Genomic DNA, 27,755 nt, shown 5'->3' on the forward strand with positions numbered 1-27,755 from the left:
GTATGAAGTGCACTATGCTGGACATGAAATGACACAACTAGTGCACGATACCTCTGGTTTGAAGTCAAAGTCAGGAATAATTTAGATAAGGTATTATTTAACATGTATGACTTTTTTTAAATGTTTCCAATTCTTAGGTACTGCTCTAAGCAGGGAACATGCGTCATGATTAGAGACGTGATTAGAGACGTGTGACAGTCTCTAATCATATGGCAGACTGAATAAAGCTACCTAAGAAGACCTACAAAGATCTTTTCTGCATTTGGGCCATGCTCTTCTTCACTGTGGCAGCCAAACAATTCAAGGTTCATTTTGTGACTTGTGAGCCTCTCTGATTAAACCACTTGAAAAAAAAAACATTCATATGCAGAGTTGTGTTTGTTGTTTATTTTAGCAATACATCAGATGAACACTGCACAGAAAACCAGAAAAATATGATTTGGGAAACCACATAACACGCCATAAAAAGTAATAACATACATAACAGCTAGGTACTATTATGCCTATAAAATAAATGCATACTAACCCATACTCAACTACATCTAATCTGTAACATACATAAATACATCCGTTTTTTGTTTTTACTTTGACAAAAGAATTTCAAGGTTAATATTAACACATGGTGTAACGATGGGGTTGAGGATCCGAACACAGGGCAGACAGTACATTACATGCTAGTAATGTTTGTTTAATGGATAACTGTCTCTTTTGAAATGGTACATCTTTTGATTCATCTGCTTGCACTGGTCTCTTACACTTCACTGGACTGTAAGTGCTGGCTTGGTCACCAGGTCTCTGCTGCCCTGAGAACTGTGGGTTGTTGTTTTTTTTGCGAAAGTTTGTGAAAAAGTATCCCATTTGGGCTGAATTTCCTAAGCTTCTCCCAAAAGTTGTGAGAATAGCTTCTTATTTCTTGTACTGACTCAAATATGCCCTCAGGACATTCTCTGAAGCTGTATCGCTGGTTCTGGGCTCTTCCTGGTCGCTTTCTTGCTTGGCCGGCTCATCTTGGGGTTCATCACCTTGCATCCCATTGGCTGCGGGTCCAGCACGACGCAGGCGACAGTTGAAGTCAATCTCAGGATCGCAGTCTGGATGGGGTTGGATTATTCCGTCACGGACTGTGTTGGCTGCTGCCACTCCAGCAGCAAAGCCCTGGGGTGCAATCTTGCCACAGTTGGGATCATACGGATGGCAGTCTGGCTTTGTGCTCACAGGACTTGCCTTCAATTCGTGTGCTTCCAGAGGTGTGCAGTCTTTATCGTAGTAGACGTAGCAGTCGTAGCCTTCCTTGGTCTTGCCTCTGACACCAAGTTGAGAGCGGGACTGGAACTGGGGAAGAAGTGGTGGGGATTTCAACAGGGCAGCTGTTCCCCCAATCAAGCAGTATGGGTCGTAGCGTGGGTCGCAGGCCAAGTTGAGAGGAGCTGGCTGATCTTTGGGGGCGTACTCCAGCACAGGCTTGGTAAGCGCAGCCAGCTTGGCAGCACTGAGAGGGTTGCAGTCTTTGTCGAAGAGTGGGTTGCAGTAATGACTGGAAGCCTCTTCAGTGCCTGCTGACTGGGCAGCTGGAGCTACGTTGGTGACACAAAGAGGGTCAACTGCAGGATCACAGTGGGGATACAAATGGTACAGACCTGAGGGACCTTTGGCTACCAGAGTGGGCCGACAATAGGGGTCTACTCTGGGGTCACAGCTTAAGTGAGCATAGGAAGGTGCTGGGCCCAGAGCAGGCTTGTAGCCGTAGGCCGCACGCAAGTGGTATTGAAGGCACTCTGTGTCGGAAGGGTCGCAAATCCGCAGAAGTTCAGCCTTCTGCTCGGCTGACAAGAAAGACTCCATCACAGGAGCATAGTAGTAGCCTAATGGGGCCTTCAAGGGCAAAGGGAGAAAGGGACTAAGGATGGGAGCTGCTGTTTTAATGGGAGCAGGAGAAGGCCCCTCGGACGGCGCCTGTCCGTAATAACCATAGAGGCAATAGGGATCAAGGTACGGGTTGCACACCTGCACCTTCGCTTGCCTGAAGTGAGCAGGCATAACGACTTTAGCCGTAGGCTTGCTGGTTGATTCAGCGATGCAGTCTGGGTCATCAGAGTTGGCACAAGCCTTGTAGATCTCACTAAGGTGGCTGAGGTAATGGTTGTAGGAACGACCCTCCTCCACTCTGTGCTTGTTCTGGAGGTAAGTCCGGTAGAGTTGATCCATATTCTCAATCTGTGGATGTAGAGCAGAGAAGGATGACTTATCGTGAGTTTCTGCCTAGGATAATGGCTTGTTTTTTGCCATGGCAACAGCGCTATCTCAGATTCACTTCTCAGGTTTAGGCCTAATCCCATTTCTTATCTGTGCACCTCCCCCTGTGAGTGTCACCCTTACCCGTTGGAACATAGTTACTAGGGGAAGTGCTTTAAATCCTTCCTAATAATAATTGGAAATTGATACATTATTGATACAAAATAAATAAATATAAAACAACACTGATTCATTAGCAGACTACTACTGGTGCTCTGTAAAGTTCAGTAACCTCACTGCTGTATCTCTTTAAAAGTAGGGGGTGTGCCAATTGTTTATTATGGTCTTCCCATAATTCGCTATCTTTTGGTTCCATTTAAGGTGGAATAGGAAATGTATAGGTATTACTAGCTTCACATTTACTGTGGTTGTTATGAGAAAAAGGCCATAATACATTGAAACCACATTAAACTTCAAAAAAGTGCATTGGTTATAATTGTTAATAATTTTTTAACAAAGAAAATACTAAATAGGTTGGTTTCTTTGCCTGCTAGCACAGCCATCATGTCTAAATCTCAGTTTAGAGAGGGATATGTAGCTCTAAGATCTTACCCTACCCCTCTATCCCAGCAAGAGTCAGGAATATGGATGAAAAGTGGTTGGGGCAAGATAATTGGACCATGGTATTTGTTATGTGAGATTACTCACTCCCTCCTGGTTGTGGGTGTCCACATAGTACTTGTACCAGACCCAGAAATCAGGTACGTTTTTGTAATAGGCAATGTTCCTCCTGTGACGTCCCAACTTCTTCAGAGCAGATGAGCTTGCTGGCTTCTCCTCAGCAGCGGCTTCAGCAACTGAACCTGCAAAGAATCAATGCTGCTATTGGCTCCTGGCAACATTTATATTTTGGATGTTTCCTCCCACCACTCACTTATTATTATGGTGTAATCATTCTCCACAGGCTGCCTTTTCTTGGAATTTTATATATGTGTTAAATCAGTGGTGTGCAGTGAGGCCCTTCTACCCCTTCAGAGAAGGGGTGACAATAAATACATGTAAATAATTACATCATTTTTCATCAGGAAATATATATCATAGCTATTGTAAGTGTTTTGTATTGTTAGCTATTGTAACAGCAACTAATTCAAAGCATTAGTCTGTGTTTTTTTAGTTGCTACAGGACTCTTATCTGATTGACAGCGGTTTTAACCAATCAAAGCTTTTTAAAATGGCTTCTGCCCTTGCGTGTCTGTGTGACCCTTCTCCTGATTTTGAGAAGAGTGTAGTAATGAATCTATTAACAAAGTCGAAACAAGTCTAACCAATCAGATTCATGATTTTCACTACGGGGGCGGGGCCATGGCTGTGTAACCACTTCTCAGCGCTGTGTTAAAGGTGTTACGCGTTTCTGAGTCATAAACGGAGCTCATGCTGGATTAATTCAATAGTTAGCTAACTATCATGGAATTGCGACTGCAAATGAGACAGATATTGTGTCATATCATATTAAGAAGCCTTTTTAAAGGCTGCCCTTCAATGTGAAACTAAATCACAATAATAGGCCGCCTGACTGGTGAGTTTTTGTGTGTACTTAATGTTTTGGCTGCTCTGGCGTACCGTAGACATACAAATGAGTGATCTTTGTTGAACGGTTGTACTTGTAGAAAAATTAAGCATTGATTGTTGGGTCTATTGTATACTTTTGTGGTTTGTAGTCGTATTTATGGGCTGTTGATTTGTATTAAGTTAAAATAACTAAGTCAAGAGAGAGAATATGTAGTTATTGTAATATTTATCTATGTGTGGAAAGGCCGGCGGCGGGGTGGTGGGATTGGGTGTATGGGGGGGGGGTTGCAGAAGGGGTACCCACTATATTCACTGCACGCCACTGTGTTATATAAACTGTTATTATTTAACTGTCTGGCCTGTTGAATTCTGAAAAAGCAAAAGTTGCTGTGATTTGTGTTGGTGAGTGTATACACTGCAAAAAAATCTGTTGGCAAAACTAGACAAAATATATGTAAATTGAGACACAAATGCCTAAATAAAGCAAAAAATCAATGCCAGTGGGGTGAGCAGATTTTTCTTAGCAAGATTTCTTAAAATAACCAATCACAAAGTCTCAAAATGAGTAAGGTAAGACTTAAATCAAGCCAAAATTCCTTATTTTGTAGGTTAAATTTCTACAGAAAAATCAGAATAACTTGACTTGTGGCTTTTTGTGCTTATTTTGAGTTTAAATTACTTAGAACAAGGAGAAAATTCTAAATAAGACTGAATTAGATTATTATTCCCAAAATTAGTAAAATAATCTTATACAAAACAATGCTTATTAAGTCCAAAATATAAAGATTATTGCATTGAAATTATATAATTTCACTTGCTAAGATTTAGTTTTTTGCAGTGTATAGACTATATGCTGGTCACATTTGCATTACTGTAATCATTTATGACTGACAAGTACAGATATGTAATAAATTTCCAGATCCCAGTTGCTAACTTAACAAAATTAAAAATAAAACGTGTCATTGACTCAATTTATTGTTTTAAAGTTGATCCTAACACATTTCATATAACTTAAATTGGGCCAACTAAAACATAAAATGATTTTTTTTAAGTTGGTGACCCAACATGTAAAGTTTTTATACATATGAAAAATGAATTGTCTGAACTAAAGATTTCTAGTTGGCACAACTGGTGGTGTTTTTTTTTTTAATTAAATCTAGTGTCTTGGAATTTTAAGTTAAGAGTGTGATATAAAATTAATGCTGTTCCGAATCAGAGTTCAAGTGCAATGTGAAGTGATATACAAATCAAATATCAAATCTAGGTTTTGTGTCCACACTGTAAACCCAGAACTTGTTTGAACTCAAATGATTTAAGTCTGTTTTACATAAAATTGGATATTTCTAAACAATACTCAACTATTTTGAGTTAGTTGAACTGATTTGTGGGCACAAATACTGTACTATTCAAACTGAGATCTTTGAGTTTAACTTATAATAACCGAGTTCAGTCTGTTGCCATTGGCAGCTTCTTTTCTATTGGCTTCTGTCACAATCTATTTGCATACTGGGTGTGTCCAACAGTTTCTGACTAACATTCACCATCAGTGTGTAGTGATTCCCCCTGTGCTACCTAATATATAAATCAAGTTCCCCTTTAGTTGTAAAAACTTGATTTTTTTTTCATTCCCCATTACTTAAAATATCCGTGCAAACCAGCTGCCTTAAAAGTAAACTCCACTTATCCGGTCTTTCAATATAACAAAAATAAAAAAGGTAAATCAACATCCTCTTTAGTTGTAATAATTTGATGTTCTAAGTTATGCTTAAGTTAACTTAAGTTTTCATTCCTCATTACTTAACTTTTTTAAGGCAACCGGTTTCCTCCAATTTTTTAATGTAAATTCAACTTATCCATGCTCACAGTGCAGTATAAATAAAAAAGCAAAAGCTGTTCACCTTCCTCTTTCTCCTGGTGCCCCACTGGACCAGCCCCCAGAAAATCTGATAGACATTAAAAGAGAAGAAAGAACATAAAGTGTTAAGAACCAGCTGTGCCATATTTGCACAAGTGAGGGAAATGCTGACCCATTAATAAGCTCTTAAGAGCAGCAGGAACTGTGAACTTTAACTGTTGGAGGAACTGCTACCATATCCCCTTCCATAACCATGTTAACCCTACTCTCTCATTCTCATTCTCATAAAGACAAAACTTTAATAATAGTAACTTTGTACTAATGTGAATCATTAACAAATCCACTTATGCTAAAAACACAAAAAGTCAAATAAAAAAGTCAAAATATTAAATCTGAATGTTAACGAGCTGAAGCCAGTGCTTTCAGTCTGATGGCTTTTAGCGCTGTCAGAAGTGGGCTTACTAAAACCGAGACCCCCACTGCGAGGGCACCCGTTAAACTACAAAGAGCACGGGCCGCGTGCCTAAAGGCTGCTACATTAATTACCGCACTGTTGTAAAAAAGATGAAGGGGTGGAAGTGTTCTGTATGGTTAACATTATGTGCTCCATACGTCTGCACCACCAGTAGGTCCCTTCAGATGTTTATGGCTTGGAGGAAAGAGCAGAGTAAGCTGCTTATGATAGGGCTTCTGCTGCTGTCTATTGTTTCGCTACTGTAAAGAAATGCACTGTTAGCACTGCACAGACGCTCCTTTTGAACAGAGCTGCATATTACAGCAGGAAGGTCACGTCTTTGATTCTGTCCCCCCTTAAGGTACACTGATAGTAGTTGTACTGTATATGTGTAAAGTGAGAACGTGTTTTTTAAACTTATTAGTAAGAATGTTTTTTGATGCAGACTTGTGGTCAAATGCTTTCATTAGGCCTAAACTTGAAATAGTAGGTTAACATATCTAACATTACAGATTCTATATGAATGTGCTGAGATGATGACGGTAGTCGTATATGTTTTAACCCTTGTGTGGTTTCATTTTTCATCAAATGATACAAAAAAAATATTTTTTCTAACTCAAACTCATTGGTATTGGCTCATTTTTTGTGAAAAACATATATCAAAACACATTTTCGATAAACACACACTGTACACCCCCCCCCCCCCCCCACACACACACACACACACATTTATATTACATACAGTATGTTTGGCCAAGGGCTAATAAACATTGCTTCATTTGTAACTTTGAAACGAAACAAATTTTCTACTCATATCTTGAGTTTAAATTATTTTCTTTTACATTTTATTAAAAAAAACTAATAAAAAAAGAGTAGCACTTTTTAAAAGAAATGTAACATAAGAAAGGTAAAGGGCAAATATTAACCATGTAAGCTGTTTATATTGCTTGCAATTTAGGTGAAGCAAGCATGTGTAAAGCATTTTAATGTAGAATTGCTTAATTTTGCTGAATTAAATACAAGTAACAAGGGTTAAGTGTGAATGTGTTTTGATTTTACATATAGTCATATATAGTCATATGGTTACTTGACACTTTTAAAGTAAAAAGTTGAGAAAAAAGTTAGATATCAGTTTGCTTAAACCGAAAATAGCTGATTAATATGATTGACGAAAGAATGCAACATGAAGATGATGGGAAATCTACCAGATTTCTTGTTTCTATATATATTTTTTAAATGCCAGACGTAATTTCCGTTACTGTATTCTTTTGAAATGCGTGACACTTCTCATTAAATGTTTGTATTTATTTTTCTAATATAAATTTCCTATTGTAAAAGAATACTGAAGATATCCAGACTATAAAGGAACACTGATGAACTCTATTAAACTTATCCTGTGCAACAGAGGTAACTCCTGCTCTTCCTTTCATGGGACAGTCCTGATGAGAGCCAGTTTCATCATGTTTTTGATGGTCTTTGCGACTGAACTTGAGGATGCTTTCAAAGTTCTTGAAATGTTTAGGATTGACTGACCTTTATTTCTTAAATATTTTGTTTTGCTTTACTTAATTGAGAAGTATATTGACATAATAAGGATTAGAACTTTATACAAATAGAGCTATTCACTGTATACTCTCAAACACATTAAGAGACAAGAAATTCAAGTAATTAACTTTTGACAAGTTCAGCACAGCTGTTAACTGAAAGCCTGAATTCCAGGAGGCTCTCATAAAGCTGACTGAGAAAATCCAGCCAAGATGCAAATCTGTCATCTAAGCAAGAGGAGCTGCTTTAAAGAATCTAAAATATAAAACAACAGCTATCTTTACTAAACATTAAAGGACTCATCTCCAACTGGTAAGTGATGAGATTTTTACTATAATATAAAGTTTACTTCTATGGCTAAAAATATATAATAAATATATGTATAGCGAAGTCCATAAAGCTAGCTAGAAATGCGCTACAATTTGTGGCTGTTAAAATGTTAACCATTTTCTGTCTTTTCAATTAAGGTTTCTGGTTGGTTCTGCTGCTCGACTGCTAACAACTGTCAGATTTTTTTGTGTTTCTTGAAAAACGTAAAAAAAATGTTTTTAGGAAGGTGTAAATATGCTAAACGAGTTTCGTAACCATTTTTACTGTGTGACCCCTTTTTAGGATTTATAATAGTCAGTTTTTTTTTTCAAAGGTCCCAGTGCTTCAGTACTTAGTGCTTGGTCAAATGTACTCATTTAAAAGTTATGGTTAGTAAAATAAAAGTTCAGTTAATATGTTTATTAACTGCACACTAATTTAAGAGCTTCAAGAGCTCCAATTACAAACACAGTGTAGCATCAGTGTGTTAGATCATTGACAAAATAAAAAAATCAGACTTTTTCTCGAAACTTGATGTTCCCAACATTTTAACACGCACTGATCACTGGATTTGACATCTACACAAAACATGGTTTGTGGGATTAAATAAAACTACTCAAAAATAAAAGAGAAAGAGAAACTGATCCTCACCTGGCATGAAGACAGCAGCGAGCACAATTCCAGTGAACAAGAAGGACAGCTTGAGTTTAGCCATTGTTCTGCTTTCAGGAGCTCCTGCAGATAAAACGAGCAGAACACACACACACAGTGAGCAACACACTAACATAGACAAGTGCAGAGAACCTCCTCAAACTGTCTGTGTTCAGCTTCCAGACTGCAGACACACACCACTGATAATCACCCTGTATAATACACCTGTAAACACACTGTAAAAAATACAATACAGTCTCTCTGTGTTCCCATTGTTGTGTGTTTTGATGCACTATACTATATCTTCACTGTCCAATGAAAAAAACATGTGTGTCCAAAACAGCAACTTTACAAGAGAGAGAGATAAAACCTTCTTAACTTTTAAAGATTAAAAAAAAAAGTATTTCATTTAATTTTGGAGAATCTCTATTGGTCCACTCATCAAGAAGGGCCAGATTGTGTTTTAATAAAGTAGTAAGTTAACCCTTGTGTGGTTTCGGGTCTGTGGGACCCGTTTTCATTTTTCATCAAATGATACAAAAAATATATTTTTTCTAACTCAAACTCATTGGCATTGGCTCATTTTTTGTGAAAAACATAAATCAAAACACATTTTCGATAAACACACACTGTACACCCCCCCCCCCCCCCCCCCACACACACACACACACACACATTTATATTACATACAGTATGTTTGGCCAAGGGCTAATAAACATCGCTTCATTTGTAAATTTGAAACTAAACAAATTTTCTACTCATATCTTGAGTTTAATTCATTTTCTTTTACATTTTATTTAAAAACTAATAAAAAAAGAGTAGCACTTTTTAAAAGAAATGTAACATAAGAAAGGTAAAGGGCAAATATTAACCATGTAAGCTGTTTATATTGCTTACAATTTAGGTGAAGCATGTGAAGCATGTGTAAAGCATTTTAATGTAAAATTAAATACAAGTAACAAAATAAACGAGTAACAAAAATATGAACACCACACAAGGGTTAAAAATAGATATAAATGGAGATAGAAATGATATATACACTATTATATACACTGGAAGAGGAAAACATTCCACAGTGCCACATTCCTCTAGAATTACAGAGCATCACAAACACAAATATAGAGGAGCACTGTGCATTCCTCAAAACTAAAACTGGCCTGTCAGAAAACGCAGCACCCAAGTATCCCAATCCTAATTCCCACACTTTACTGTGAATCAATGATTTTTTTCATCATTTTTTTTCCACGTGTATTATTATTTGTGAAAGTGTGCTTTAAAAAAAACACAATGCAAATAGAGAGACATCCTATTGGTTTATATGGACAGAAGCCATAGGCCTGTCATGATAACCATTCTATCTATCTGCATTTTTCTTCAGAAAACTTGTATGTACAAGTACATGGTATGATATAAATATATGATTGAGACTACAGTATAACTTACATGGTATATAACATGCCAGCGTAGTCAAAAATAAAGCATCTTTCTTCAGATTAGGCTAATCATCTGTTTTATTTTAGCCAAAATAAGTGTCAATGATTAGCTGCTTTTATTATAAAAAGACAAAAGCTCTCAAACTTTTTTTAGACAATGCACCACCCAATCTCCATTTTTTTAATTTTGACATAATGTGAATTTGTCAGAATTTTACATTGTGCCCAAATTTTACAAAAAAAAGGGTCAAAAGACTAATATCTCCAAAATGGCTTGGAATAAAATCTACTTACAATGACATATTATTTCATTCTCCAACCCCAAAGATTTAAATCGCCTGCTACACACACACACACAGTAAATTCACCAGTGTTAATTCAACACTGTTAACACTAACAGTGTTGATTTAACACTGACGAATCAACAGTGCATGTTGTTGATTAACCTGAATAACTATGCCTTCGTTTTTGACACTTTAGAAACAATTTTTTATCTAATAAAATAAAACCTGATAAAGAACAGAAAACATGTATATAGTTGAAGCAAGTTCAGTCAGATTACCAGCTATTAAGCTAAGATTAAATAACAAATGATTGCTAAAATATTACACTAAACCTGCAGTGAAATGCTGTATATTAATCTTACTCTAATATAAAAAGACAATTTTAGCAGTTTTTTTAGGTATTGTACATGACTTAACTAAAGCTGGATACAGTTTTGTGCCTTGTAGGAACTTCCTAAAAATGAATCATTGTTGAAATAAACACTTTTTTTTACTTTTTGGACTGTTGTATTATTGAAAAAATATACAACTATTTTAAGACAATCAGAAAATGTTGATTCTTTAGACTCTTGTATTATTACACACAGAAAAAGCGTGTTTTTGAGAAAAAATAAAATTTGGATTTCTCTAGGCCTTTGCATTGTTCAGAAAAGTACAAAATATCACAGAAAATAACGTTTTTTTAAACCAAATCCTGATATTTAGGCTCTTTAGACTCTTGTATTGTATTGGAAACTAGCAAAAAGAAAAGTGTTTTAGACAAATGCTGAGATTTCTCTTTACAAACAATATAATTTAACCTCCAAAAACCCGTTTTTATATTTTAAGAGTTGTTGTTCATTCTATTCTGCTGTAAAAAAAAATACTTTAAAAAATAAAATATATAAAAATATATATATAAAAAATAAATTATACTGAATTATATCAATTAGAAATTCTGAAACCGCCAACCATTGTATAAGGTTTTTAAGTTAATAATTGAACTAAAATCTAATCTTTAATCTACTCTGTTTATTTTAAAACTAAATCAATCTTTCATTAGCATGTATATTCCCTGAACCCACAGTAATATATCTTACTGCTGAAAGGTTTTCTGCTGGACGTGCTGCAGAATTCTGATGAAATGAAGTGAATTCTGCTGCTGACGTAAATCTTGCACTTTGCCTGTTCTGAAGTGGGAGCAGGAAGACTTACCTGACTCAGCAGAAATGCTCTAAACTGGTGGTGGGCTGGAGGGGGGCAGCGGAATCTGCACCCAAACTCTCCTCTCCCCTGAAGAGCCGGTGAAGGTCGAGAGTGCCGAGCAGCATTTTTAAGGAGGTGCTTGATCATTAAAAAGCGAAAGGGCATGACATATGGTAGGGGCTTGCTCTGTCCTCACAGGGATTGGTTCATGCAAAACAGGGTCTTGGCCAATCAGGGTCCTGTGATTAGGAAGAACAGCAGCGAGACTTTACCTCAGGTGTCAGGTGGAATAAGAGATATCAGAGATCATCCAAGAAACAGACACTTTATGCTTCAACTGATCTGCCAGATATACCACATACACCATGTTGCCCCCACTGCTGACACAGGTGTGTAAACACACTCACACATCTTGTCTAGTCTCTGTAGGAAGCTACTGCCATTAGAATAAGACTTTCTGGAGCAGATAAACATTAACCTACTGGAACCATGCCTAATGAGGGTTATAAACACCACTTGCCAAAATCTGCTACTCATAGGGACCGAAAAAACACCGTCTCCGAATAAAAAAAAAAAAAAAAAGGTGTCGTGCAAAATTTGGCCCATTTTCAAAAACTGCTACCCATGGGGACCGAAAAAATTTCGTCTCCGAATTTTTTTGAAAAACAGAGGTGTCATGCCAAATCTGGCCCACTTGCCAAAAACTGCTATCCATGGGGACCGAAAAAAGTTTGTCTCTGAAAAATTTTGAAAAAAAGAGGTGTCGTGCCAAATCTGGCCCACTTGCCAAAAACTGCTACCCATGGGGACCGAAAAAAAGTTCGTCTCTGAAAAAATTTGAAAAAAAGATGTGTTGTGCCAAATTTGGCCCACTTGCCAAAAACTGCTACCCACGGGGACCGAAAAAAGTTTGTCTCTGAAAAATTTTGAAAAAAAGATGTCTACTGCCAAATGTGGCCCACTTGCCAAAAACTGCTACCCATGGGGACCGAAAAAAGTTTGTCTCTGAAAATTTTTTGAAAAAAAAAGAGGTGTTGTGCCAAATTTGGCCCACTTGCCAAAAACTGCTACCCATAGGGACTGAAAAAAGTTTGTCTCTGAAAATTTTTGAAAAAAAGAGGTGTTGGCCAAATTTGGCCCACTTGCCAAAAACTGCTACCCATGGGGACCGAAAAAGTTTGCCTCTGAAAAACTTTGAAAACAGAGGGGTTGTGCCAAATTTGGCCCACTTGCCAAAAACTGCTACCCATGGGGACCGAAAAAAATTCGTCTCTGAAAAACTTTGAAAAAAAGAGGTGTCGTGCCAAATTTGGCCCACTTGCCAAAAACTGCTACCCATGGGGACCGAAAAATTAGTCCCTGAAAAACTTTGGAAAAAAAGAGGTGTCGTGCCAAATTTGGCCCACTTGCCAAAAACTGCTACCCATGGGGACCGAAAAAAGTTAGTCTGAAAATTTTTGAAAAAAGAGGTGTTGTGCCAAATTTGGCCCACTTGCCAAAAACTGCTACCCATGGGGACCGAAAAAAGTTTGTCTCTGAAATTTTTTTGAAAAAAAGAGGTGTTGTGCCAAATTTGGCCCACTTGCCAAAAACTGCTACCCATAGGGACCGAAAAAAAGTTTGTCTCTGAAAATTTTTAAAAAAAAGAGGTGTAGTGCCAAATTTGGCCCACTTGCCAAAAACTGCTACCCATGGGGACCGAAAAAAGTTTGTCTCTGAAAAACTTTGAAAAAAAGAGGTGTCGTGCCAAATTTGGCCCACTTGCCAAAAACTGCTACCCATGGGGACCGAAAAAAGTTAATTCCTCAGAAGGCTCAGGGCTTTCAACATCTGCCAGAAACTCCTCCTGATGTTCTACCAGTCTGTGGTAGCCAGCGTCCTCTTTTACACTGTTGTGTGTTGGGGAGGCAGCATCAGCAAGAGGGATGCTGGACGACTGGACAGGCTGGTGAGGAAAGCTGGTTCTGTGCTGGGATTAGAGCTGGAGTCCTTAACACCACTGGCAGAGAGGAGAGCCCTCAGTAAGCTGCTGAACATCATGGACAATGTTCACCACCCTCTGCACAGCACCATCACCAGGCAGAGGAGCTCATTCAGCGGCAGACTGCTGTCCCAGTCCTGCTCCACAGACAGACTCCGAAAGTCTTTTGTTCCTCAGGCCATAAGACTGTTCAACTCCTCTCAGCACAGCAAACTAAAGACTCTGTGAAACTTTTTCATTCCGGCCACTCTGGCCACACCATGGACACACCCCCAGCTATGGACACACTCTCAGACTTGCTGATGCCTAGAACACTTTTTATAGTTCTACCATATTTTGCACTAGTAGTTCATTCACTAGTTAATTCATCTACTGTTTACGTATCTTTTGCACTGCTTAATTTAATTTAAATTATTATATAACTGTGTATTTGCACTTTCTGTTTGGCTGACATCAGTTATCCTCACATTATGCACATCAACTGGTGTTCACTGTCTATTGTGTTCAACTGCACTACCTCCATTCTCCATCTCCATTACACACACACACACACACACGAAGACTGTACATTTACACTGTATATTCTATTTCTTATTTGATTGTATTTATATGTATCTTTATATTTTATATTTTATCTTTTTTAACTTTGTGTATTGTGTAACCTGCTGCTGGATGCCAAGAATTTCCCCCCGGGGATCAATAAAGTATCTATCTATCTCTATCTATCTATCTATCTATCTATCTATCTCTGAAAAGTTTTGAAAAAAGAGTTGAAAATTCTTCAAATACTTTCATTTACTTGCCAATGCTGCATCAGCAGCAGCTTGAAAAGAAGCGGTGGCTGGCTTCACATGTATCGGAGGAGGCATGTGCTAGTCTTCACACTCCTGGTGTGTTGGGGCATCACTAGTGATGGGGGGAGTCCTAATGAGTGGGTTGGGTAATTGGCTGTGCTAAATTAGGGAGAAAATAAAAAAAAAATTGAATAAAATTATTTTAAAAAATCCTTTAATTTTCCCAAAAGGATCACATGAACACTCCCCCTCCAACTGGTCGCATGTCCAATTAAATTGTTTTAATAAAGTGGTTTTATTTTTTTATAAACTAAAAAATCTAAATGAATATTTATAAATATAAATGTTTAATTGAGCTTTATAACACTGTGTAGTGAGCAGCATATAGGCTAAAAAGCTAACTTTTTTCAATTAAATATATTATGTTATAAATATATATTAATATTTTAGTCCGATGCGTCAATGCTTCCCATTGAAAATGAATGGGACAAATCTCTGTACTGCTCAGACTCAAGACTGGAGCAGTATTAGCATTAGCCGCTAACCAAAGTGCTAGCTCTTTCGCTGTTCAGAGGTGAGTATATTGGACTGTAGTCTGTGTGTTTACCGTATTAAAACAAACTACGTTTGACAAACCACTAGCTATCATCGCCCTGGCTTACCAGAACACTCAGAGTTCCTCAGTGTAGGAATCTAAGTTTACTGTAAATAAATGGAAGCACTTTACCCACTCAAACAAACAGTTTTCATGAATCTGTGTAGATTAATATCCATTACCTGAAATGTATGCTGGTGATGTCCAACCATCTGTGTCTCTCTCTTCTGCCCCATCACTAAACCCATACATCATCCAGTGCCCCTCCCAAATTACTCCTCCCATTTTTTTTTTTGCATTTTTCACATTAAATGTTAGTTATGAGTTTGGCAAATTGCTTTGCCAGTTGTGTGATGAAATCTAGCTGTCAGAATCCGACTCCCCTTCACTAACATGTATCAGAAAGAGTTTGTCACTGTTCGTCTCTGAAAAATTTTGAAAAAAAGAGGTGTCGTTCCAAATTTGGCCCACTTGCCAAAAACTGCTACCCATACGGAACCAAAAAAGTTCGTCTCTGAAAAATTTTGAAAAAAAGAGGTGTTGTGCCAAATTTGGCCCACTTGCCAAAAACTGCTACCCATGGGGACCGAAAAAAGTTTGTCTCTGAAAAAACTTTGAAAAAAAGAGGTGTCGTGCAAAATTTGGCCCACTTGCCAAAAACTGCTACCCATACAGAACCAAAAAAAGTTTGTCTCTGAAAATTTTGAAAAAAAGATGTCTCGTGCCAATGTGGCCCATTTGCCAAAAACTGCTACCCATGGGGACCGAAAAAAGTTCGTCTCTGAAAATTTTTGAAAAAAACAGGTGTCGTGCAAAATTTGGCCCACTTGCCAAAAACTGCTACGCATGGGGACCGAAAAAAGTTTGTCTATGAAAAATCTAGCTGTCAGAATCCAACTCCCCGTCACTAACATGTATCAGAAAGAGTGTAAAAGATTATATCCAGATTACGTTCATTTCTGTTTATAAATAATGGTTAATCTACGATTACAGCAGATACAGGAATCACCAGCGTTTGTGTTCATACTGCAGCATTTCACATCTGCACACCAAGGGGAGTCAGATTCGGCACAAATTCAATTCTTTTTTCTTCTGGTTCGTTTAAAGACTGACTTAGCTTCCTGTAATTGGTCTGTGGACCTGAACCATCTAGAAAAGCGCTTCCACACTGCAGATAAACTGGACCATGATTCAGTAAATTCTTTTGATCAGACCAAACTCTGGTCCTTTGTTTCAGACTGGCTAGTTTGCTTTGAACCCAAACTAAAAAAAGTCAAAAAGTCCAGATAAAACAAGGTAGGTGTGAAAGCGCCCTAAGAAATAGATCTTTAGTAGGTTGGCAAAAGTAGTGTTATTACAGTGTTACTAATGTACTTAAGTCCTAAAACAAGGGAACCAAACTCATGCTAAGTAACAGGCTTCCTTCTAAATCTTAAAATAACAAATTAGCACAATTTGGATATAGTGGAACAGCAGATAAATTGACAAACGACAATTTAACTATTATCTGTGATTCATAAAAGACAACTGAGGCACTAAAAACTGTCTAAAATAAATTTATTAGTTGTCAAACAGAGCAATATATAAAGAGCTCAACTGCAGAAATATTAGTTGTATATTTATGCATTGCAGTTAAAAAAAGGTGGCTGAGTCTGAGTATCTGTCTCTTTATACCTATTGGGTCAGAGTCTGTGTGTGTCACGTCTGGTGCTGTTAGCTCCTCTGGTGCTGTTAGCTCCTCTTGGAAAGCATGTCACTCTTTTTATAGATGACATTTTAATTTATTCCCCCGATCTAGAATCTCATGTTCAGCACGTTCGTTAGGTTCTTCAAAGACTGTTGGAGAACAATCTCTCTGCTAAAGCCGAGAAATGAGTTCCACCTTCAGAGAGTCGCATTTCTCGGCTATGTCATCAGCTCCCAGGGAGTTCTCATGGATGACTCTAAGGTAGACGCCGTAACTAGTTGGCCAGTTCCCCAATCCATCAAAGACCTCCAACGTTTCTTAGGGTTTGCAAATTTTTACAGACGTTTCATACGTAACTTCAGCAGTATAGCTGCCCCGCTTACAGCGCTCACTAAGAATGCCACCAAAGTTCTTAAGTGGTCCCCTGAAGCTGACCAAGCGTTCCAGAAGTTAAAAGCCGCCTTCGTCTCTGCCCCCGTTCTCATGCACCCCAAACCTGAACTACCGTTCATAGTCGAGGTCGATGCTTCTTATACTGGCGTAGGAGCTGTTCTCTCCCAACGCAGCGGTTCACCACCTAAACTACATCCCATAGCCTTCTTCTCACGCAAAATGTCACCTGCAGAGCGTAACTATGGGATACGGGATAGAGAGCTGTTGGCTGTTAAACTTGCTCTAGAGGAGTGGTGTCACTGGCTGGAAGGGGCTGCACACCCATTCACCGTACTAACTGATCACAAGAACTTGGAATATCTCCGTACAGCTAAGCGCCTAAATCCCCGTCAAGCTCGTTGGTCATTGTTTTTCTCACAATTCAACTTCTCTATCTCGTTTCGACCAGGTAACCGCAATACTAAGGCTGATGCCTTGTCTCGCGTCTTTAGTCCCCCAGACGACACATGCCGCGCTTCTGAACCAGAATACATTCTGCCACCCACAGTTAAAGTGGCTGCCATTAGATGGGAGCTTGATGATCTCATTCATCAGAGCCAAGTTAACACACCACCTCCAGAGGGCTGTCCTCCTCACAAGATTTATGTACCCGAACAATTTCGCGATCAACTCATTGGTTGGGCACATGCTGCCCTTACTTCTGGTCACCCTGGTGTTACACGTACGCTACAACTGATCTCAGCTCGTTATTGGTGGGAGACCATGCAAGCTGACATACAAGCGTTCGTAGTTTCATGTTCAGTCTGCGCACAATGCAAAACACCCAAAACCCTTCCAGCTGGTAAACTATGTCCTCTGCCTGTTCCTGAAAGACCATGGTCTCACATTGCTGTAGATTTTGTTACTGATCTACCTGAATCAGAAGGGTACACTACTATTCTAACAGTTGTGGACAGATTTTCTAGGGGGGTTAAATTTATCCCTTTTCCTGCACTACCTAATGCTCTTCAGACAGCTCAGGCTATTTATACTCACATTTTCAGACATTTTGGTGTCCCAGAGGACATTCTTTCGGATAGAGGCCCACAATTTACCTCCAGAGTTTGGAAATCTTTCTTTGAACACTTAGGTGTACACGTGAGTCTCACTTCTGGGTTTCATCCCACTAGTAATGGGCAATGTGAGAGGGTAAATCAGGAATTAGGAAAATTTCTGAGGTTATATTGTTTTAAACACCCTACTAATTGGTCTCAGTACCTAATTTGGGCTGAGATAGCTCAAAACTCTCTTGTCAACTCTACATCTGGTCTCACACCTTTTCAGTGCATTCTGGATTACCAGCCTCCGTTGGCTCCGTGGACAGCGTCGTCCACTGAGATACCTGCTGTTGACGACTGGATGAAGCGGAGTGAGCAGGTGTGGGAGGAGACGCATCACCAAATTTCGGAGGTTTTACACAAGTATAAGGAGCAGTCCGACAGACACCGTGGTACCACCCCCCAATACCAACCCGGAGACAGGGTGTGGTTGTCGACCCGGGACTTGAGGTTTGAGGGGGCCTGTAGGAAATGCTGCCTAAGTATATTGGCCCATTTAAGGTTTTGTCTCAGGTTAACGAGGTGACTTATAAGATTGAGTTACCTGCTCAGTACAGAGTGCATAATTCGTTTCATGTCTCTCTGCTCAAGCCTCTTGTCCCAGGTCCGCTTGCCGAGGGTGTTCCTGATGACGTGCCGCCCACGGCAGTGGAGGGGGAGGATTCGTCTACCTATGCGGTTCGAGAGGTGGTGGATTCACGCAGACGTGGCGGTGTGCTCCAGTACCTGATAGACTGGGAGGGTTACGGCCCTGAGGAGCGTTGCTGGGTTGCCGCCGGTGATGTGCTGGATCCTGCTCTACTGGCCGAATTTCATGCCCGTCACCCTGGAAAACCTGCTCCTAGACCCCATGGGCGTCCCAAGCGCTCACTCTCTTCTTCGGCTCCGGTGCATCGGGGTTCCCAGTCTCGCAGACCCCGCCTGTCCGGCACCTCGGTGGCTACGCCTGTTCCTCCCGCCGGTACTCCCTGCCCGTCGGGTGGACGTCGTCGTGGTCATCCCCGTTCTGGCTCCGTTCCGACTCCCTTGGGGGGGAGGTACTGTCACGTCTGGTGCGGTTAGCTCCTCTGTCCCTTCCACACTCAGCTCTAATGGAGGTTCTCAGGTCAACAACTACACTACCCAGAATGCACCACCCGCTGACATCACGCACTCACCTGGTCACGTGACACCTCACGTGATTACTGGCACTATAAAAGAGCACTCCACACAAACACCCACGCCGCGTAATGTAGGTTCTCCTCATTACAAAGCGTTACTTTATCTCTTGTCTTCAGTTTATCTTGTGTATGACCTTGCCTTTGTTTTCTCGACGCCGATTATTGCATTTGCCTCTGATATTGGATTGCTTGTGTATTACCTGGACTGTGATTTCACTACTGCCTCTTGGATTACCTCTGACATTGGATCTCTCGTGTATGAACTCTGGACTGTCTCTCGTTTATGGTATGGTTTTGTCTACATTGCTCTGGTTTCTGGTGATTACCCGTTTTCTGTATCAACCACGTATTACATCTGTTTATTTTAATAATAAACATATATTTTTATCAGTATCTGCACGTGTCTGCAATTCTATGCTCATCATGACAGAATACGCGGCCGTACAAGATCAGATAGCAGATACTGAGGCTATTAGATCTGGTTTAGCCAACCAGGGGAGGCTACTCTGTCAGCACCAGCAAACGCTCGCTGGTGTGACCCAAGCTGTTTCTGAGCTAGCCAGCCAACAAGCTACACAGCAGCAACAACTTTCGGAGCTGCTAGCTCACCTCAGAGGCTTAACTGAGCCTAGCCCTAGCCCGTTAGCTGCCCCCCGTTTGCCCAACGCTATTTCATCTGTGCCTGTTTTTTCTGTCTCTAAACCGGAGATTTTTGATGGGGATCCGGAAAAATGCAGCGGTTTTCTTTTACAATGCTCCGTGTTTTTCAGTAATTCACCGCCCACAACCGATAATGCTAAAATCGGTTTTATTATCTCCCGGCTTTCTGGTAAGGCACTTGAGTGGGCAACAGCTATTTGGGAGGAAGTTTCAGGGGCTAGTTACACTGATTTTTTTGACTATTTTTCGCTCGGTTTTTGATCATTCTCGCTATGGACAGTGTAATGGAGAACTTTTGCTGGCTCTCAAGCAAGGTCAGAAGCCGGTGGCTTCCTACGCTTTGGAGTTCCGCACTCTTGCAGCTGGTAGTGGGTGGAATAACGCAGCTTTGCTTAACGTATTCAGATGCGGACTCAACCCTGACATACAGAGGGAGTTAGCCTGCAGAGATGATTCGCTAACTTTGGATCAACTCATCTCACTTTCGATTCGTTTGGATCAACTTCTCTCGCGCCGCCCCAAGACCAGCTCTCGCACTCTACACACTCCTGTGACTCTACCCCGCACCCCCACATCAGAGAAAGCTGCGCTGTCTGCCCCTGAGCCCATGGACATCCAGAAAACCCGGCTAACTCCAGAAGAGCGACAGTGCCGGATCCGGCTTCGTTTGTGCCTCTATTGTGGTGAGGGCGGTCATTTCAAGGCTGAGTGTGGTCTCCTGACCCGACCTGTGAAAGCTCCAGCCCTAGGACAGCGCGTGGAGTGCTCTAATGTGGTACGTAAGCAAAACACAATTTTTCGTTCCAAATGTTTCTCGTTGCCAGTAAATGTTATGTTGCCTGATGGTATGCTCTCTGTCCCAGCGCTTATAGATTCCGGGTCGGAAGGGAACTTCATCAGTCTGGACCTGGTTAAGGAGCACGGCGTACCCACCCGAGAACTTCTGCGTCCATTATCCATTCATGCTGTGGACGGGAAGACTGTGCGCTCCAAACCAGTCACGCTGCAGACGCTACCCATCACCCTACAAGCCAGCGCTCTTCATTTTGAGGAACTGCCACTTTTCGTGCTTCCCAGCACCGAGCACCCTGTGATCCTGGGCATGCCATGGCTCAAGACCCACGATCCCACCGTCTCCTGGCGCGATGGGGATATCACGGTTTGGTCTTCTCATTGTCACAAGAACTGTTTAGCTTTAGACAGCCTTATCATTCAGTCCACTTCTGTGGAGAGCCCTGAAGTTTCTGATTCCCCTGTTATTCCCCCTGAGTATTCTGATTTTTTAGAAGTGTTTAGCAAGGTTAATGCCACTAAGTTACCACCTCATCGCTCTTATGACTGTGCTATTGACCTAGTGGAGGGTGCCTCTCTACCCAAAGCTAGAATTTATCCCCTCACTCTTGATGAGGAGAAGGCTATGGAGGATTACGTTTCTGAAGCTCTAGCTCAGGGTTTCATTCGCCCGTCCAAGTCACCAGTCGGATCGGGTTTTTTCTTTGTTAAGAAAAAGGACGGGGGACTGAGACCCTGTATTGATTACAGAGGCTTAAATGCCATTACTAAGAAGTTTGCGTACCCATTGCCCCTCATTCCTTGCGCTCTTGAACAACTGCGTAATGCCACATATTTTACCAAGCTCGATCTTCGTAGTGCGTACAATCTGATCCGTATTAGGGAGGGAGATGAGTGGAAGACAGCATTTACTACCATCATCATCATCATTTATTTATTCACACACACATGTTCAGAACAACAAGACAAACTTCAACATTTATATCATGTGAAAAGGGACACCCTAGGAAGCTCAGGAGCTTTTGAATGGGGCCCAAACACAGAGATACATGTAACCCCCCAAACCCCACCCCTCCCCCCCCAATCCCCACACCCCCCACTACTCCCCACAAAAAAAAAGGAAATACCCCAAAACAACCCTCCTAATAAATTCCATAGTCTTTCACTTTCCAGTCATATAGTCTAATACAAATACAGAGAAATACAGTGTTAATTCATGATCATATTTGAGCATTTTCCAAAAGTACAGTCTAGTATAGTTCAATTTCAATATGTAGAAAAATTCTATATTAATATTAATATTAATATTAATTAATATTAATATTAATATTACCACTAATGGCCACTATGAATATTTAGTTATGAGTTATGGTCTCGCTAACGCCCCCGCAGTGTTTCAGTCGTTTATGAACGACGTTTTCCGTGACATGATTGGCAAATTCGTCACCCTTTTTATAGACGACATCTTAATTTACTCTCCCGACCTTGAATCCCACGTGCAACATGTTCGCTCGGTTCTCCAAAGACTTCTGGAGAACGATCTTTATGCTAAAGCCGAGAAGTGCGACTTCCATCTTCAGAGAGTCGCATTTCTCGGCTATGTTATTAGCTCCCAGGGAGTCCTTATGGATGACTCCAAAGTAGATGCCGTAACTAGCTGGCCTGTTCCTCAGTCCATCAAAGACCTACAACGTTTCTTAGGATTTGCAAATTTCTATAGACGTTTTATACGTAATTTCAGCAGTATAGCTGCCCCACTCACTGCGCTCACTAAGAACGCCACCAAGGTCCTAAAGTGGTCCCCTAAATCTGACTTAGCGTTCCGCAAACTAAAAACTGCTTTCGTTTCTGCCCCCATTCTCATGCACCCCAAACCTGAACTACCATTTGTAGTCGAGGTCGACGCTTCAGATACTGGCGTGGGAGCAGTTCTCTCACAACGCAGCGGTTCACCACTTAAACTCCATCCCATAGCCTTCTTCTCACGAAAAATGTCACCAGCTGAGCGTAACTATGGGATAGGGGATAGAGAGTTACTGGCTGTCAAACTTGCTCTAGAGGAGTGGCGTCACTGGCTGGAAGGTGCTGCACATCCATTCACCGTACTAACAGATCATAAAAACTTGGAATATCTCCGTACAGCTAAACGCCTAAACCCCCGTCAAGCTCGTTGGTCATTATTCTTCTCACATTTCAATTTCTCTATCTCGTTTCGACCCGGTAACCGTAATACTAAGGCTGATGCTTTATCTCGTGTTTTTAGCTCCCCAGACGACACATGCCACACTTCAGAACCTGAATACATTCTGCCACCCACTGTAAAAGTGGTTGCCATTAGATGGGAGCTCGATGATCTCATTCATCAGAGCCAAGTTAACACACCACCTCCAGAGGGCTGTCCTCCTCACAAGATTTATGTACCCGAACAATTTCGCGATCAACTCATTGGTTGGGCTCATGCTGCCCTTACTTCTGGTCATCCCGGCGTTACACGTACACTACAACTGATCTCAGCTCGTTATTGGTGGGAAACCATGCGAGCTGATATACAAGCGTTCGTAGTTTCATGTTCAGTCTGCGCACAATGCAAAACACCCAAAGCCCTTCCAGCTGGTAAACTATGTCCTCTGCCTATTCCTGAACGACCTTGGTCGCACATTGCTTTAGATTTTGTTACGGATTTACCCGAATCAGAAGGTTACACTACCATCCTCACGGTCGTAGACAGATTTTCTAGGGGTGTTAAATTTATCCCTTTTCCTGCACTACCTAATGCTCTTCAGACAGCTCAAGCTATATACACACACATTTTCAGACATTTTGGGGTCCCGGAGGACATTTTGTCAGATAGAGGTCCTCAATTTACTTCCCGGGTATGGAAATCATTCTTTGAACACTTAGGTGTACACGTGAGTCTCACTTCTGGGTTTCACCCCACTAGCAACGGTCAATGTGAGAGGGTAAATCAGGAGTTAGGCAAATTTTTAAGACTGTACTGCTTTAAACATGCTACAGAATGGTCACAGTATCTGATTTGGGCTGAGATAGCCCAAAATTCCCTCATTAACTCCACATCTGGTCTCACTCCCTTTCAGTGCATTCTGGGTTATCAGCCTCCGTTGGCTCCGTGGACAGCGTCGTCCACTGAGATACCTGCTGTTGACGACTGGATGAAGCGGAGTGAGCAGGTGTGGGAGGAGACGCATCAGCAGATTTCGGAGGTGTTACGCAAGTATAAGGAGCAGTCCGACAGACACCGTGGTACCACCCCCCAATACCAACCCGGAGACAGGGTGTGGTTGTCGACCCGGGACTTGAGGTTTGAGGGGGCCTGTAGGAAACTGCTGCCTAAGTATATTGGCCCATTTAAGGTTTTGTCTCAGGTTAACGAGGTGACTTATAAGATTGAGTTACCTGCTCAGTACAGAGTGCATAACTCGTTTCATATCTCTCTGCTCAAGCCTCTTGTCCCAGGTCCGCTTGCCGAGGGTGTTCCTGATGACGTGCCACCCGCGGCAGTGGAGGGGGAGGATTCGTCTACCTATGCAGTTCGAGAGGTGCTGGATTCACGCAGGCGTGGCGGTGTGCTCCAGTACCTCATAGACTGGGAGGTTTACGGCCCTGAGGAGCGTTGCTGGGTTGCCGCCGGTGACGTGCTGGATCCTGCTCTACTGGCCGAATTTCATGCCCGTCACCCTGGAAAACCTGCTCCTAGACCCCGTGGGCGTCCCAAGCGCTCACTCTCTTCTTCGGCTCCGGTGCGTCAGGGTCCCCAGTCTCACAACCCCTGCCTGTCCGGCACCTCTGTGGCTACGCCTGGTCCTCCTGACGGTACTCCCTGCCCGTCGGGTGGACGTCGTCGTCGTCGTCCCCGTTCCGGCTCCGTTCCGACTCCCTTGGGGGGAGGTACTGTCACGTCTGGTGCTGTTAGCTCCTCTGTCCCTTCCACACCCAGCTCTAATGGAGGTTCTCAGGTCAACAACTACATTACCCAGAATGCACCACCCGCTAACATCACGCACTCACCTGATCACGTGACACCTCACCTGCTTCCTCCAGGAAGTCCTGAATACTGATTACTGGCACTATAAAAGAGCACTCCACACAAACACCCACGCCGCGTAATGTAGGTTCTCCTCATTACAAAGCGTTACTTTATCTCTTGTCTCAGTTTATCTTGTGTATGACCTTGCCTTTGTTTTCTCGACGCCGATTATTGCCTTTGCCTCTGATATTGGATTGCTTGTGTATTACCTGCACTGTGTTTTCACTACTGCCTCTTGGATTACCTCTGACATTGGATCTCTCGTGTATGAACTCTGGACTGTCTCTCGTTTATGGTATGGTTTTGTCTACATTGCTCTGGTTTCTGGTGATTACCCGTTTTCTGTATCAACCACGTATTACGTCTGTTTATTTTTATAATAAACATATATTTTTATCAGTATCTGCACGTGTCTGCAATTCTGTGCTCATCATGACACCCAGGAGTGAAATTACTCCAAAAGGCATGAACAACTCATCCAGGAGGTCACAAAAAAACCCAGAACAACATTTAAAGAACTGCAGGTCTCACTTTTCTCAGTTAAGGTCTGCGTTAATGATTTATTAATAAGATTTTGGAGTGATCTAGTCAAAGTCTGATTGAGATAATATGGCAGTGTGAACTTAAACAGGAGGTTTATGCTCACAGACACATTATCCTCTAATGTGTCTGAATTAAAACAATTCTGCAAAGAGGAGTGGACCAAAATTCCTCCACAGAGATGTGAAAGACTCACTGCCAGTTATCGGTAAAGCTTGATTGCAGTTGTTTCCACCAAGGGTGGCGAAATTAAGTTATTAAGTTACACATAGGGCTAGATTGGTTTGGATAGATTTTTTCCTATCCTTTATTTTTGTCTGATATTAAAATGTGTTTCTGAAAAATGTAAGTATGATACAAAAAGCAAAAACAAAATAAATATATAGGTTCAAATACTTTTCACAGCACTGTATATAAAAGCTGACAGATATGGCATTATTTTATAATAGAAACATATTTTTTAGTGTGTCGGGGAGGATGCATGCAGTGTACTGTCAGAAATCAGATTCTCCAATGCTTCACTGGTGGTTTTGAGGTAGTAACTAAATATGGCACTATTTGTGTTGCAGATATCTGTACTAAATAAACTAATAAACTGGCCATGCATAATAAATCTTACACTCTTTTAATCTGTGTGGAGCATTTCTGCATCTGTTTACATCTTCTGCATTGTTTTTTTTGTTGTTGTTGTGGTGCAGAGATTTCCAGCAAATAATACAGAGGCTTCTTCTAAAAAAATACTTTTTTATCTGAAGAATGTTTGATGAGACCTCATTAAACAAAAAAGCATGATACTGAAGCACTAATAAGCAGATTCCTGCAGCGTCTGCAACTCCGCTTACAGTGGATTTCATACTCCTGTATTCTAATGTACAGAACATCTAAAGTAGGTAAAGCTTAAGGTCTTCACTGTTACATATTCCTACTATGCAAAAAAAAAAACAGGAAAAGTATCAGAGGCAAAATGCCTAGAGGCAAAAAGATAAACCCTAAAAAATGGGCAGAAGGTGAAAGGTGTGATAGAAAGGATTCACCTGCTTTTTAATGGGTTGAACATCATAATTATAGAGTACGTCCCCTCAGCCCTCAACCGTACTATAAATAATCTTCAGATCATTGTATATCAGAGGAGAACATCACGGGACAAGAGGTTAAACCAATAAAATCATGACATTATAAATCTGTACCACATGAAGACGGTTATGTGGGCAAAATGGATCATTTATTCATATTTGGGAGGACAGTTTACATAAGTATTTTCCCCGAGGCCCATTCATCATCTGTTGCTGCACGCTCAGCGCCGGCCGGATCAGCTGCTTGGCACTCGTATATATAATTACGCTCTGAACCTGCAGAAAACAGGTGTTCTAGTCAGCTCACAAACCTGCAATCCAGACTGGAAGCTGTCGGACGCACACAAACATGATGCAGACTCATAATTTGAACGTAGCGTGTGGAGCGGAATACCAGGGATTCTCTGAGTTTGGAGACATCTGGAGCCAGAGCGGAGTTTTGAGGAATTTTCTTGCAGAAGTCCAAGCATCCGTCATTCTCTGCAAATTACATGTCATTTAATTTGTTGAGAGAGATATGAGAATGTCCACTGTAAAAAGCCAGCACTGTACATACAGTATGCAGTTGCAAGAAAGAAAGTATGGGAACCCTTTGGGATTACTTAGATTTCTGCATAAATTGGTCATTAAATGTGTTCTGATCTTCATCTAAGTCACAACAATAGACAAACACAGTCTGCTTAAACTAAAACCACACACAAAAATTAAATATGTTTGCATGATTTTATTGAACACAACATGTTAATATTCACAGTGCAGGGTGGAAAAAGTATGTGAACCCCTAGAATAATGACTTTTCTAAAAGATAATTGGAGCCAGGAATCAGCCAACCTCAAGTCCAGTAAATGTGATGAGCCAGTTTTAAGTTTGCTGTTTTTAAGCCTTGTGTGGTGTTCATATTTTTGTTACTCGTTTACTTTGTTACTTGTATTTAATTCAGCAAAATTAAGCAATTTTACATTAAAATGCTTTACACATGCTTGCTTCACCTAAATTGCAAGCAATATAAACAGCTTACATGGTTAATATTTGCCCTTTTCTTATGTTACATTTCTTTCAAAAAGTGCTACTCTTTTTTTATTAGTGTTTTAATAAAATGTAAAAGAAAATGAATTAAACTCAAGATATGAGTAGAAAATTTGTTTAGTTTCAAATTTACAAATGAAGCGATGTTTATTAGCCCTTGGCCAAACATACTGGATGTAATATAAATGTGTGTGTGTGTGGGGGGGGGGGGGGGGGGGGTGTACAGTGTGTGTTTATCGAAAATGTGTTTTGATATATGTTTTTCATAAAAAATGAGCCAATGCCAATGAGTTTGAGTTAGAAAAAATATTTTTTTAGTATCATTTGATGACAAATGAAAACGGGACCCGAACACCACACGAGGGTTAAGAAGCACTTCTTAAGAAGTGGACGGA

At 40.8% G+C, this 27,755-nt stretch overlaps 1 protein-coding gene across 1 annotated transcript; it reads right to left on the reverse strand.

Moving 5' to 3' along the window:
- Positions 1-367: 367 nt before the first annotated feature.
- On the reverse strand, positions 368-12,033 carry and2 (actinodin2). The gene is made up of 5 exons (XM_022678016.2): positions 11,527-12,033; positions 8,616-8,699; positions 5,700-5,744; positions 2,941-3,095; positions 368-2,214 (listed from the first exon to the last, which is right to left on the reverse strand). The coding sequence occupies exons 2-5, from the start codon at positions 8,677-8,679 to the stop codon at positions 907-909; spliced, it is 1,572 nt and encodes a 523-aa protein (XP_022533737.2). The 5' UTR covers positions 8,680-8,699; positions 11,527-12,033; the 3' UTR covers positions 368-906.
- Between the last annotated feature and the right edge of the window lie 15,722 nt (positions 12,034-27,755).

Source organism: Astyanax mexicanus, chromosome 8, assembly GCF_023375975.1.
Source record: "Astyanax mexicanus isolate ESR-SI-001 chromosome 8, AstMex3_surface, whole genome shotgun sequence".
NCBI lineage: Eukaryota > Metazoa > Chordata > Actinopteri > Characiformes > Acestrorhamphidae > Astyanax > Astyanax mexicanus.